The 13,335-nt window shown below is 34.9% G+C and overlaps 4 protein-coding genes across 4 annotated transcripts; 1 reads left to right on the forward strand and 3 right to left on the reverse strand.

Moving 5' to 3' along the window:
* Positions 1-23: 23 nt before the first annotated feature.
* Positions 24-2,437, reverse strand: LOC107911998 (cold-regulated 413 plasma membrane protein 2). The gene is made up of 4 exons (XM_016840023.2): positions 1,969-2,437; positions 909-1,016; positions 756-826; positions 24-635 (listed from the first exon to the last, which is right to left on the reverse strand). The coding sequence occupies exons 1-4, from the start codon at positions 2,145-2,147 to the stop codon at positions 382-384; spliced, it is 612 nt and encodes a 203-aa protein (XP_016695512.2). The 5' UTR covers positions 2,148-2,437; the 3' UTR covers positions 24-381.
* A 2,561-nt stretch (positions 2,438-4,998) lies between these two features.
* On the reverse strand, positions 4,999-7,969 carry LOC121223644 (nuclear autoantigenic sperm protein). The gene is made up of 6 exons (XM_041105580.1): positions 7,494-7,969; positions 6,847-7,067; positions 6,404-6,601; positions 6,169-6,259; positions 5,698-5,971; positions 4,999-5,617 (listed from the first exon to the last, which is right to left on the reverse strand). Exons 1-6 carry the CDS (start codon positions 7,817-7,819, stop codon positions 5,282-5,284), a joined length of 1,446 nt encoding a protein of 481 aa, XP_040961514.1. The 5' UTR covers positions 7,820-7,969; the 3' UTR covers positions 4,999-5,281.
* Positions 7,970-8,085: 116 nt separating this feature from the next.
* On the forward strand, positions 8,086-8,672 carry LOC121223645 (uncharacterized). The gene has a single exon (XM_041105581.1). It carries the CDS (start codon positions 8,086-8,088, stop codon positions 8,590-8,592), a length of 507 nt encoding a protein of 168 aa, XP_040961515.1. The 3' UTR covers positions 8,593-8,672.
* A 2,322-nt stretch (positions 8,673-10,994) lies between these two features.
* Positions 10,995-11,600, reverse strand: LOC107911994 (uncharacterized). The gene has a single exon (XM_016840018.2). It carries the CDS (start codon positions 11,436-11,438, stop codon positions 11,136-11,138), a length of 303 nt encoding a protein of 100 aa, XP_016695507.1. The 5' UTR covers positions 11,439-11,600; the 3' UTR covers positions 10,995-11,135.
* Positions 11,601-13,335: the final 1,735 nt, after the last annotated feature.

Here is a 13,335-nt window from a genome sequence, read left to right on the forward strand (position 1 = left end):
ACCAATATATATACACCAGAACGAAGATAAATAATCTGGGTGATTCACATTGGATTACAGCAAAGTGTTTAATTATCAACATCATAACATTGAGAATTATGAAATACATATATATTAACAAACAACGATTTCGAATTTGGATGCCACCCTAAACATTGAACTTCTCTGCCATTTGGAAAATATACTAAACAAATAAATTTATGGGCATTTTATTCGTTCATACATTCACTGGCTTACTAAACACTAACTATGAATCACAATTCAGGCTCTTGGTGAAGGCTTCAACATATGAAATACAATAAAAACAGCAAAAGTTTTTTATTTAAGTTTTTGCCTGCAACAATTCAGCACCACACTGCATTGAGTGCGTTTGTGCACCAACTAGACGAAGTGGAGCACAAGTGCCCAGACGGGGTAGACTAACAGAAGGATAATGCCGATGGTGTTTGATATTCCATTACTCTGAGTGAAGGAATTCCGGAATCCACCCGATGCTCGGATGTGTTCCTGTAATAGGTAACATCCAATGAGGAGGCATATGAAAACACCAACCAAGCTGTCCTTCAAGGTGACTGCAAAGAAATTTGGAGCCACCACCAGTAAAAGAATCAATGATCCTGGCATCTCCAGCCAGTCTGCAACTCACCCAATTTTTACAGGATCAGAAAAGGGAACTAAGTAACACAGACAAGTGTTCGAGTTCAAATTTGGAAACATTTAGCCTACAAATACCAGAACTGCAGTTACGATTATACCTGGAAAGTGTCTGGGGAAGAACAGTCTTAGAACGACAGCAATGAAGGCAATCCATTTTCCAACATCCCCCCTGAATGTATTTCAAAAGATATTTCAGGAAATAATACTAAAGCAAAACAAAAGTTGAGGAAAGAAATGGTAAAGATTGTTACCTTAGAAATCTGAACAATCCTGAAGGAAGACTAAAGAAGATGTAAGGTACCAAAAGTGAGGTCAACATGTTTGTTCTCCAGTTTGTTCGGTCCAGGATTAATAAATAACTGCAGAGGCCATGTAGATTAAGTATTTATTGTGAATTTACCATCCGTGATGTCTGATACTGTACTGCATGCATATGTATGTAATCATTTTGAACAAGTAATTACCAGATTACTATCAAATTAAGAAGAGAAGATTATTTATGTCCATGGCCTCATGCGTGATTGCCACCAATTTTAAACAATGTCAATTATGATTTTTTTTTTTTGCTTAATAAGTACTTATTAAATTTTATACAATTCACCATTGAATCTGTAGGCCAGGTCTTTCTACTTAAGGGCAGCTAGCCCTAGTATTGGATATAGGCTACTTTAAGGGAGCTCATGAAGTTCAATTCCCATGGAAAAAATGGACAAAAAAGCTAGAATGAATCGGAGTCATTTATGGAACTCATAGGAGAAGACTAGGATAGTCACAATTGTGTGAATTTGAGCAATGCATAGGGCTAATGGCTCGGAAACATAGCCAATCTGAACTGCAATTCCCACTTTCTGCATTGAAAACAAAGTTGTCAAATCATCTGTGAACATTTTGGCATTCCCACAATGCATCTGCTGATTGAATCTTCATACTAGCATTTAAAAGCTTTTCTGGTTGCTAGCATAGGCAGAAGCCAGTAGCCCTTGGTGCTTGTTCACTCAGACTGATACATAGTATGAAGGAAATTGCCGATTAAGTTCCCTATGTTCTAGAGTTCCTCCATACATATTGAGGGGGACACTTTCTTGTTTGACTAATTCTCTTTAGAAAATGAGAAAAAAAGCACGAAAATCGAACATAGGGCTTTCCACATAGGGCTCCATTTCCACCCGTGGTGGAGAACCAGATATACAGACAAACAAATACATGCAAACCCAACTAATCCAAACCATCATAAAATCTTGGGAAATTTAACAACCCAGCAAAGAAAAAACAAAACCCAGTGTTATATAAAGGTGAAAGATGAGAACTTACATAGCAGAAAATGAGGCGACCCATTTAAGAAAAGAAGTTCCAAAACCAAGACCTCCAAGTTTAGTTGCATCATCCATCAATTTAATCGCAGCCAGCTTGAGTTCTTTGATATCGGAACTGATCAATTCTTGAGCAACAGGATCCGTTTTCATTGCCAAATACTGTCGCATTCTCCCCATTTCTCGCTCTCTTTTTTTCTCTCGCAGATCTAACCTAAACAAATGAGAGTTATTGGAAAAGAAAGGGAAAATAAAAGAAGAAGAAAAGGTTCTGATCTATTTCAAGATATTGTAATAATAAGGGACAGACAAGAATGGAGACAGACTGTTTACTTATGTTTATTAATTGCTTTGGTCAATCTTATCTGAATCTGGTTGCTTAAAAAGGATGCAATTTTTTTACGTTTCAGATTAATCTCAAGTGTTAAAATGGATGTGAAAGAGGATCCGAGGTTTCGGATCCATAACTGTATTCTCGGATTCGAGTCTTTGACTATGTTGGATATGAGGGACGAGCTTGCACGTGGCGTTTGTTCGTTGGAAATTTGTTGAACATTGACAAGCCAATAGGCGGGCCAGTCTTCACTCTTCAATCTTCGCGTTGTGAACTTGAAGATCAATAATTGATGGGGATGACGACAAATAAATAGAGAATTGATGGACATAATTTAACAGCTGGGAATATGGTGCAAAATGAGGGTTTAGATTTGATGGTAGAGATATTTCATTACACATTGATGAATCGGTAAAATTCTGTAATTGCACGCCAAAAATTGATTTTTTTTTAATTTTATATCAAGGATTTTTTTATTATATTCAAATAATCGGAAATAACTAATATATCTATTTTATCACCGGTGTTGTTAGAGACAAATGCACAAAGGCACAATATTCGGCATCGGAATTTGGGCATCGAGGATCCACATTTAGCCATACCTTATTGATGTCGGGTTTTACAATGTGACTCTTGCGCAATATGAGAAATGGATTCCTACATTGTTTACAGTGTTGGTTGAACATCAAATTTCAATCTCATGTATCTCATGCCTCCATCTGTATAAACTATAGTATTATCAAATAAAAATATTAGCTATTTAATTAGAAAATAACTACAACGGTTTATGCAATTAAATAGTAAAAAAAAGGGTACGAAATGGTAATCTATTCCTAGCTCAAGACTACAACATTGTCATACAACCCATCTCATCTACCCATCTAAGGCACCTCGACTAAGAACGCAACACTCGTCCAGATCAATTATCAATGGGAGATATGCCACGTGAACTAAATTACTGAATTTATCTGACATCAACATCCCTCCTATCAAGTGCAAAACATATGCTCTTCCAGCTAGTATTATTTCGGTTGAGCCCGAATTGTCATTTATTGTACAATTTTGTTCCAATCATGTCAACTTCAAATGGAGACGTTTTGTGTATTTGCTCTCCGGAACCATGCCCAAAAACATTTGGCAAATCTGATAAATGTTGCGCTCGACAACATAGTTTCCAATCATAAGCTGACCGTCAATCGGGAAGCTAAGTTGTAGTGTTATATCCTCTGACGTTATCATGCATTCTTCGCATGAAAAGTGAAATGTGTGCATCTTACGCTCCCAATGTTCAACCAACATTGTAAAACCCAACATCAATAAAATATTATTCAATGGCTGGATGCAGATCCTCGATAACTAAATTCTGATGTCAAATGTTACACCTTTGTGCATTTACCTCCAACTGTGACTAATAAAATAGATATATTAATTACCATTTCCGATTATTTGAATGTAATAAAGAAAACTTCTTGGTATAAAATTTAAAAAAAATCAATTTTTAGCATAAGAAGAAAATTTTAATCACGATTTTACCAATTTATCAATATGTCTACCATCAAATCTCAACTAAATTCCATAAATTAATCTATGATTCTATAAAACATAAATCTATAGCCAAATTTGTAATTAAAATACAAATAATTTTCAAATACTTAATAAAAAAACCTTACTATAAACTTAAAACAAAGAAAAGAATACATAAAATAAAAATATAATAATATTTAAACAATTAGTAATAAATTATATATTTTTCAAACACTTAATAATATATATATATCAATATATCAATAACCTAATATTCAAACTAACAATAATCTTAAAACAATAACTAACATTTAAATAAAATTTTCTCACTTTAAAAATCTCTTTATATTTCCTGATAAAAACCATTAAAAACATAAAAGAAATACAAAATATAAAAATATCTTAACATTTAAACAAAAAAAAAACCAAATATTCTACAAACACTTAATAATATATACCAATATTAACTTTCAATCAACCAATACACTATTAACTAATAATAAACTATAATATATCAATATACCAATATTTTCCCAAACAGTAAACTTAAATTTTAAACAAATTTAACAATGATAATTATTAATCTTTAAACAAACAATATACTAAAATATAACAAATACTAACATCTAAAATAACAAAAATATCAAATATAACAATAAACATTCAATTAATCTCTAAATTTCACATTTTACAACTAAAAAGAATTAAAAAATAATAACTTACTTGAATATGTTTAAAGTTAGGGATGGATTTGTAGAAATTATGTTACAAATATGTTGTGCTTGAGAAGAAAGTGAGAAGAAAAATATGTTAGGGAAAAAAAATGAGAGAACAGTAGGTTTGCATTTATATACACAAAATTTAAAGGACTAAAATCGCATAACATTTAAAACTATTATTCAGAAATAATAATATACCCATACTTACCTACCTCGATTATTTACCCGCATTTCAAGACTCTGCATGTTTCAATTATTTCGCTGCTTGCTGCAGTTTTCTGCTTCCTGCATGCTTGTATTATTTTTCTGCACTCTACACTTTGCTCTTCTCTATCTGCTGTCTCTTCTCTCAATTATTATTCTACAACACCTCGAAAGATTAAATAATCACTATAAATTTTACAATTTTAAATTCACAGCCAAACAATTGATATGGAATTTGGTTCATCGCAACTGTATCAATAATTTTCACAAGATCTACCATTGATACTGTGATTACATATTGGATACATTAGTAGATAATGAATTTGCCAAGAGGAGGCAAAATGTCAAGCCAAATGCTCTAAGAGATAAGAGTTTGTTCTTCAGATGCATGTCAATTAAGAATACAGATAACAGTTATAATAAGCATAAGTTTAGCGGCTACGGAAGAATCTGTTAACATCAAGCATTAGCGAGCTATGATTAAATAGCATACTCCGGTGACTACCAATTCCTGGAATCTAAGATCCAAAACATCAAGACGTACTGCTGCTATCTCCTTTGTCAGATGAAGGTTCAATTGCAGGTTTCTTTATCGGGTTTGATTCTACCATTGCTGTACTTGTCAAAACGCGCTTTACTCCTCTTCCTACAATGCCGAGATGTGTGACCGCCGGAACCCCATTTGTATTAGCAGTTGAAACAGTAGGAGAATCAAAATGACCATCACTGTTAGCAGGAGCCATCTGTGAAGAGCTAAGCACAGAAGGTGATGCACTCTTCTCACTACCCCTTGCCCTGGCAGATGCCATTCCCAGGATCTCTGCAACAATTGACTTTGGATTGGAGACCAGCTGTTGTAGATCTTCAAGCTGAAAACACAGAAATAGAAGGAATCTTAAAGTTATACGCTAAGGTTTTAATTCATAGAAGTGATCAAAATTGTACTTGCCTTCTTTTCCAGGTCTTCAGCAAGACCAGCAAGTGTTTTGATTTCTGCTTCTTTATCTTTGACAGATGAAACAGTCTGATAGCCATTTGAGGACTGTTGTACACCATCATCCAATTCAGAAGCAGCTACAGATGATGCTGATTCTGAAGAATTGTTTACTTCATTTCTGAGCCTCTCCAGCCGAGACTTGCAAACTGAGATGGCTTTCTGACAGTATGGAACTGCTTCTTGGGGCTTTGAGCCAATTTCCAAACACATACATATTCGAAAATTTCTAAATTAAAGGGTTAAGTAGCATATATAGAATCTGAACGAAATTGAAGGGTGGAATCAGGAGGATCCACGTTTACTTTTTGACCAGTATGCATTCGTTAACCAATATACCACACTATTTATTTCAACCTAGTATCGAGTGCTACATAAAGAGTAATAATCCCAATAATATAGATATTTCAACCCTATCAAGGATACAGTTCAGCTATTTGACGGTGATCTGGTTCAACCAGCCGTAGCAAAATGGATAGAGCTTTCTGGTAGTCACCAAGTGAAGATTCAATGTCCTCTAAAGAAGCATACCAGAAACAAAAACTGATGTTTTAGATGCTTAAAGAAAAAGCTATTATCAAATCGGTAGAGAGGGTTCCTCCCCCCACCTATTCCCAACAAGCATACACAACTAAAAGTAATGAGTCATTTAAGTACTGACCTCTTTCCAAGGCAACTTCAGCCAAAGCTGATAAAATATCCACTATCTCCATGGTATCGCCCAACTGTTGTTTTTCAGCAATTGCCCGGGCAACATCTAGCATTTTCCATGCCAAATCCAAATCAGACTCATCTGCGTCCTCAGCTTCAGCCGCATCATTGTTGTCACTATCTTCTTCTTCCTCCCCACCTTTTATACCTGAAACACAACGAAATAAAAAACAGTTGACATATCAGCTTATGGGCAGCATTTGCAACAAATATTGATCATAAAGCAGCTACGATCTACAATTGACAACACTCTTGAATGAAATTTTGACAGATAAACTGATGCTTTTATGTAAGCAATAGCAAAAATATCAAGACATTGGAAAATATTCAACTACACTCAAGTATCCATGCTCAATTCAACTAGAATACAAATATCCTTTTTGGAATGCATACTGCCATCTTGTTCAGAAGTGCTTGATACAGAAGCAACTGAAGTTTCACGAGTTAAAGCATTTTTAAATGACCCTTCTTTCTTCGCATCTTGCTGAGCCTCACCCTCCTTTGGTACAGAACCCAAAGGATCAGCCTCCTCTTGAGCCTTGTGCAGCAGTGCACGCCCATAGAGATAGTAAGCCTTGATACATTCAGTTGCAAGTTCACCATGATGTGCAACCCTAGAGCAAAATAAACATAATATTGAAAGAAAAAATCTTGAAACATAAAATGTAAATTGAGCTACTAATTGAAATTCTATAAACCTCCCTTAGGTTGTTGCATGTTCCAATTGCATTTTACTTCATCAAAAGACGTTAATCAAACATAATTACCTCACATCTTAAAAGATAATAGTACACGTCCATGAAAAAAGTTAAATATCTAAAGCTTAAAAAAGTTTCAAAGAAAAAAAGAACGTAAAATCCAGCCCTAGCTCTAAATTCAAGGCATAGTCCCTCCTTGCAAGGTATTATCTGTTTTCACCCGAGGGTCTCACGGTTTTGTTCTGCACCTCCGGTTATAGGTTTAAGTTTCTCAATCTAAATTTACTGGGAAATATTTATGAAAACAAAAAGAGATGAAATGAACAGAAGCGAAAGTTTAACCTGATTTCAAGGGCGCGACTAAAGCAATCAGCGGCTTCGGCAAAATCATCTTCTTTGAAAGCCTGGGATCCTCTCTCTGTCAACTCATCGGCAGACTCCAGCGTCTTCTCTCGATCAACATGCGGAGCAACTACACAGCTTTCAGGATTACTGTTATTGTTGCACGTCGACTCGCTGCCTCCTTGAACCGCACACTCAATAGTGGCTTCGACTGAGCCTTGTGTTTCTAGGGTTTCCGCCATTCTCGGGCCTGGAGTTTGCTCCGTCATTGTCACCGACGCTTCTGATGCCACCGCCACCGCCTCCGCAGTAACTTCTTCAGCCATCACTTCTTTGCTTCAGTAATTTAGAGAAAATTTAAAATAAAGGGAGATAGAAAAGAAGTTTTGGCGTTTCCCTATTAAGATTTCTTCGAAAAACCATTTCTAGCGGAAAATTACGTAAATTAGGGGTTGTAAGACGAAAGACCGAACATAAACGGCGACGTTTCGTAAAAGAAAGCGATGGAGGGTATTTCCGTATTTTAGAGAAACAATAAAATCTTTTAAATTTATTGGGTGTCACACATTTTGATTTCCAAAGGATAGCAAAAATGGCTTCCACAATTTCGCCACCTATGTTCCACGCTCTCTCAGTCCACGGTGTGCACACTTCGCACCGTGGACGATCTGTCAAGGTGCATGTTAGTAAACCTGCGCCGGTAGTTTCTCTCTCGAACCGGAGGCAGCTTCTGTTCTTTCTGACTACAACGACGGCACTGGCAGTTAGAGAGCGGGAATCGAATGCGGAGGATATTCCGTTGTTCGGTTTTAGAAAGAAGTTGAAGAGCGCGGAGGAAGAAGCGGTGGAGATCGTGAAAGAAGGATTGGAGACGGCGGAGAAAGGGCTGGAGACGGCGGAGAGAGGGATCTTTACAGTGGAGAAAGGGTTGAAGACGGCAGAGAAGAAGATAGAAACAGCTGAAAAGGAGATTGAAAGTGCCGTTGGTTTTGGCGCGTTGGCTCAGGCTGGTGCTGTGGCGGGAGCCGAGTTTCTCGGTGTTGTGGTGGCTACTTCTATTGTTAATGGAGTTTTAGCGGCTGAGGCCCCAAAATCATGATTTTGTTAACGAAATGTAGTTATTTATTTTATTTTAATTAAGTTTAATTAAATAATACAGTATCCTAATTTTTTTCCTAATCATATATTTAAATTATAATTCCGTCCAATTATTGTTTTTGTTCAATCGATTAATAATATTTTCTAATTGAAACGTCATGAGAGGATTTGATTTTTTTTATTGAGTTGAAAATGACAAAATAATAATATTTTCTAATTGAAATAAAACATGGTAAAAAAAATTTACTTTAACTTAATAAAAATAGAATAATATAATTATTTTGTAATAATTCGATTTTAGTCTGTGTTGAAAATTTTGATTTTGAAATCAAACTCTGTAAAATGAGTTGATTGGAAATTTAGTTAAAATAATTATGTGTTTGGTAATAAATAATAATATTAATATATTGAGTGATTAATTGATTAAATTATTAAAAATAATATAGAGACTAAATTATATGGTAATTAAAATTAGTAAAATTTAATTGAAAAGAATTAAAAGGTTTTAATGTGCAAAATTTTATCAAGGACTATGAAAATTTTGAACCAATTATAATTCATGAAAATGTTTTAGAATGGGTTTAGATGGGCAATTGAGTTCGGTGCGATGCGTTTAACTTACTTTTTATCCTACGCTATAGTATCGTTATAGTATATAATCTCACTGCCACCGCTATTTTTACACCAATCGCAAATAAACGTACCGTCCACTTAAACCCATCCTTAATATAATTATATCATCAAAGTTTTCCAAGCTTTTGTCGATCCAAAATTCACAAGGTAAAAATGATATTTTTGTAAATTTTTTTATGGATTTTATATCACGAGAGCTTGGTTTATATGACCCAACTTTTACATTTCTCAATTAGGATGACTTGTTAAAATTGTCATCAATGGATTTTAGAGATTTTGAAGCTTGATAATGATGAATTTATTAATTATAGGCTTGGTATATATTAAGGCTATATTTGAAGGTAATAGAAAGTGTTAGATTAAGTTAGAATTTAATTTAAGCTTGTTAGTTATTAATTTTATGACATTAGAGACTAAATTGAATAAAATGAAAGTTGTTGGAAATTTTGGTTATAACTTGAAAATATAAGATCCTTAGTGAATGAATGTAAAGTTGGATTTTAATTCGATCGGAGAAATTTAGAGATACGAGCATTTTGAATATTATCATTTAAAAGGGGACTTAATTGTAAATAATACAAATATACTTGGTTGTTGGTATATCTCTGTATTAAACGAGGAATTAATGTTAATTCTGTAATTGAATTTGTAGTACGTAGTCAGCGACGAGATTGAGATGTCGAGATCAAAGGCGGAAATGGGAGATGGGCTACAAACTCAATTTGGGCTTAATTGAGTGTAAAAAAAAAAAGGGTTTAATTACTTTCTTTGACAAAGTTTGACAGCTTTATACACTCGTAAGCCAATTTTTTTTAAAAAAGGAAAAATCATCTTCATGTATATTCGATAAATTTATAAATATCTTGCTGCAGCTTAGTTAGGATTTAATATTTATTTTTAATAATTTTAAGCGAGTTAGAGCAAACTTGTCAGATCTGTTTTATGATCGACTTTGAAACCCAAAAGAAAAACTGCTACACATTCACTATTCAAGAACAAAAAGAATCTCGATTCAATATAAACTTTATGTGATAATTCGGATTTCACCATCTTTACATTATTTAGGGATATTGCGACTCTGACGCACCCGAAGAACTTACAAACGAGCAGGGAGAAGAAATAAGAGAAATACAGAAAAGAAAACGAAGGCCAGGTTAATCATTAATTATTTAAAATTGATTTTTTAATATATTGAGTTAAGGTTTTTTTTTTAGAGGATTGTTTGCATTTTTTTTTTGTGTAAAAGAAAGTCGCCAGGCCCAGAGGAGATTTTTGCTCCTCGTTATTGTAGCTAAAGCTGCTTAAGATTTAATGAATTGAAAAGAGTATTGAATCTCGAGACGAAAATATTGAGAGCTCCAGTGCTGGATCCATTTGAAGCCCCAATTTTGAAAGGTCCCTTGTTTTGGTAGGTGGGATTTTATTATACTCGTATTTCTTTTTGTAATTTATAATATGGTTTCAACACAGAGATCCAATCAACATTCACTTTACAGTTTTATTAAATTATTAGCTCCACCTTTCTCAGGTTACTTGCTCTCAATAGGATTAAAGACGAAATCCATTTTGAGTTTGATCAACTTTCCATTATTAATTTGAGTTAAAAATCTCAGAGTAAGACGAGCTTTCCTTAAATTACGTTGGATGAAATTGAACTTTTTTTAATACTAATTAAAAAACTATTCCAGTCAGATAATCAAACCTGAATTCGTTTAATCTAAATAGGAACATAAACTATACTGTTATTCTTCATATGCTCCTAGATTCGTGTGAACGAGAAACCATGCATTCCAAATTAAACAGCTCTTCTAAAACAAGAGTGTTACAGTCAAAATCTTTCATCATCATCCATGATCAATAACATTCAAGCCATTTACAGATCCCATGAATTTCTGGGTTTTTACAGAATGTTTAAGGACAAGTGAAAGCATCGCCCAGTTCCATCCATTTTTCTTGAGCTTGTCCGTCGCCGCCAACCAAAGCCTGAAAAGCACGTTTGACTCTGTTTTTGCACTTGTGATGGCGGATTCGTCTAAGAACAGCCTCTTTCTCCAGCGCTTCAGGGGATGACCGAGGTGAGGATCTTATCTGGAGTTGGCTGGTGACGATGTTGTTTGGTTGTTGACCATGTTCACTTTCTGGGTTATTCGTATTCATCATCTTCTCATCAGTGACTGCGAAATATGGCTGAGCTTTGTGAATCATGAAATCCATAATTTTCTTCCTTCTGAGAGGTGAGGGAATGGAGGAAGTAATGAAAAATGGAGAATAGAGATACCAGATATGAAGGAGGCGAAATAAGAGGCAAAGGGGGCATCCATTTATAGAAGAAAGGTTTGCCCATTAATTAATTAAAATTCAGTGGGGAAGTTGGGTTATCTGCCGGTTTTTTTTTTCTTTATGGGTATTATTTCAATGTTCCACTCAAACCAGGGGCGAGTGCGGAGTGGGATACTCTTTTAATATAAAATACTGTGGATTTTTCCATTGAATACCTAAGATCCAACGTTGAAGCTGTGGACTGACACAGAATGTTATTTGGTTGGCCCAGTCAAAGCAGCCATGTCACCATGGTACGTGCCATTAGATCCTTTTGTATTTCGTTTTATTCGACATTTAGCTATCAGATAAACTGATAAATATAAAAAGAGAAAAAAGAAAAAATACGACCCCCCCCCCCAAAAAAAAGCATGGCAAACATGTAACTGCATCACCTCACAGGTAAATTCTGGTTATATTTTTCAAGAATATTAAGCAAAGGTTTAGACTTCAAATCATACCAATGATAAGCTCAATCATCGGCAGCTTGTAAATACAGTAAATGAGAAGAAGAAAAAGCAGCAATGTGTAGCCGATAAAACCAACTCACCAAAGGAAGCTATGAAAATCTATAAAGCTTCAGACAACAAAAAAAATAACATTATTTAGGGTGAGTTTGAATGTGCGGTGCGATTACCTGCGGTTAGTGTAAAAATAGCAGTAGTGGTGAGATTAGATACTATAGCGATATTGTAGCGTGAGACAAAGAGTAAGCTAAACACACCACAACGCACCAATCGCCCATCCAAACCCACCCTTAGTATCTAAAGCCTCGTACCCATAACTGAGGTGGCTTTCATCGGAACCCATGCTCATCACGTTCGCTATCAGCACCTAAAAGTTTTCTTTTTATTGCATATTGAGTTAAAAAAAAAAAGAATCCCAAACTTGATAGTTAAAAACAAGAAGATTGGTTTCCAGAAAAAAAAAAACAAGAGGGATCTTTATTAGAAAAAAAAAGAATAAGGATAACAAAGAACATGCGAAAAAATAAGAGAAGAAGATGAAATGGTAGGAATAGAAGCCTACAAAGAATATTGATTCACACATTATGTGGATAAGTGTGTTTTGTATTGATTGATTTTAGCAGTTAACAATTTAACTCTTATTATGTCCTTAATCAATTCCAACAACTCCAGTTCGGATCTTTGTTGGTTCCTAAATTGTCAACAATTCCTTTTTCGCCATATCCAAGCCAGCCTAAGAAGCACTGTAATGAAGGCTTTTCCTTTTAGCTTTGCTTGCAACCATTGTTGCTCACTTGCTCCTGTCTCCAAGTCCCAGGTTCCCTGTTTAATTTGCCAAGTTTTAGTATCTCTTGCCAAATTCTTCTAGAGTAAACACTTTCCTCAAACAAGTGGTCTCTAGTCTCTTGACCTAATTTACAAATTATACCACTTTCATCTATGTTCATTCCTCAAGCCCTTATTTTATTTTTTGTAAGCAACCTGTCTAATGTAGCCAACCAAGATATAATTAAATGCTTAGGAGTATAAATAGGGCACCGGATGACCCTACTCCAAGGCACCTTGCTAGCCTTTGGCCTTATTTCTTGCCAAACCTTACTTGATATCTCTGTCCTTGCAATGGCCAACCTCTTGCTTGGTTTATTAAGCACATCAATTTCTTCCAACCCCAGCTACTATTATGAACTAAAGGCAATTGCATAACATGTCTTCCCCTTAGCATGTAAGTATTGATCCAAGCAATCCACAATGAACCAACTTGGATAAGAATGGGCCAAAGGTGTTGAATTACGGATGCCTTGTTCCAACTGGCAAGATCTTTAAGA

The sequence above is a fragment of the Gossypium hirsutum genome, chromosome D11 (assembly GCF_007990345.1).
Source record: "Gossypium hirsutum isolate 1008001.06 chromosome D11, Gossypium_hirsutum_v2.1, whole genome shotgun sequence".
Classification (NCBI taxonomy): Eukaryota; Viridiplantae; Streptophyta; class Magnoliopsida; order Malvales; family Malvaceae; genus Gossypium; species Gossypium hirsutum.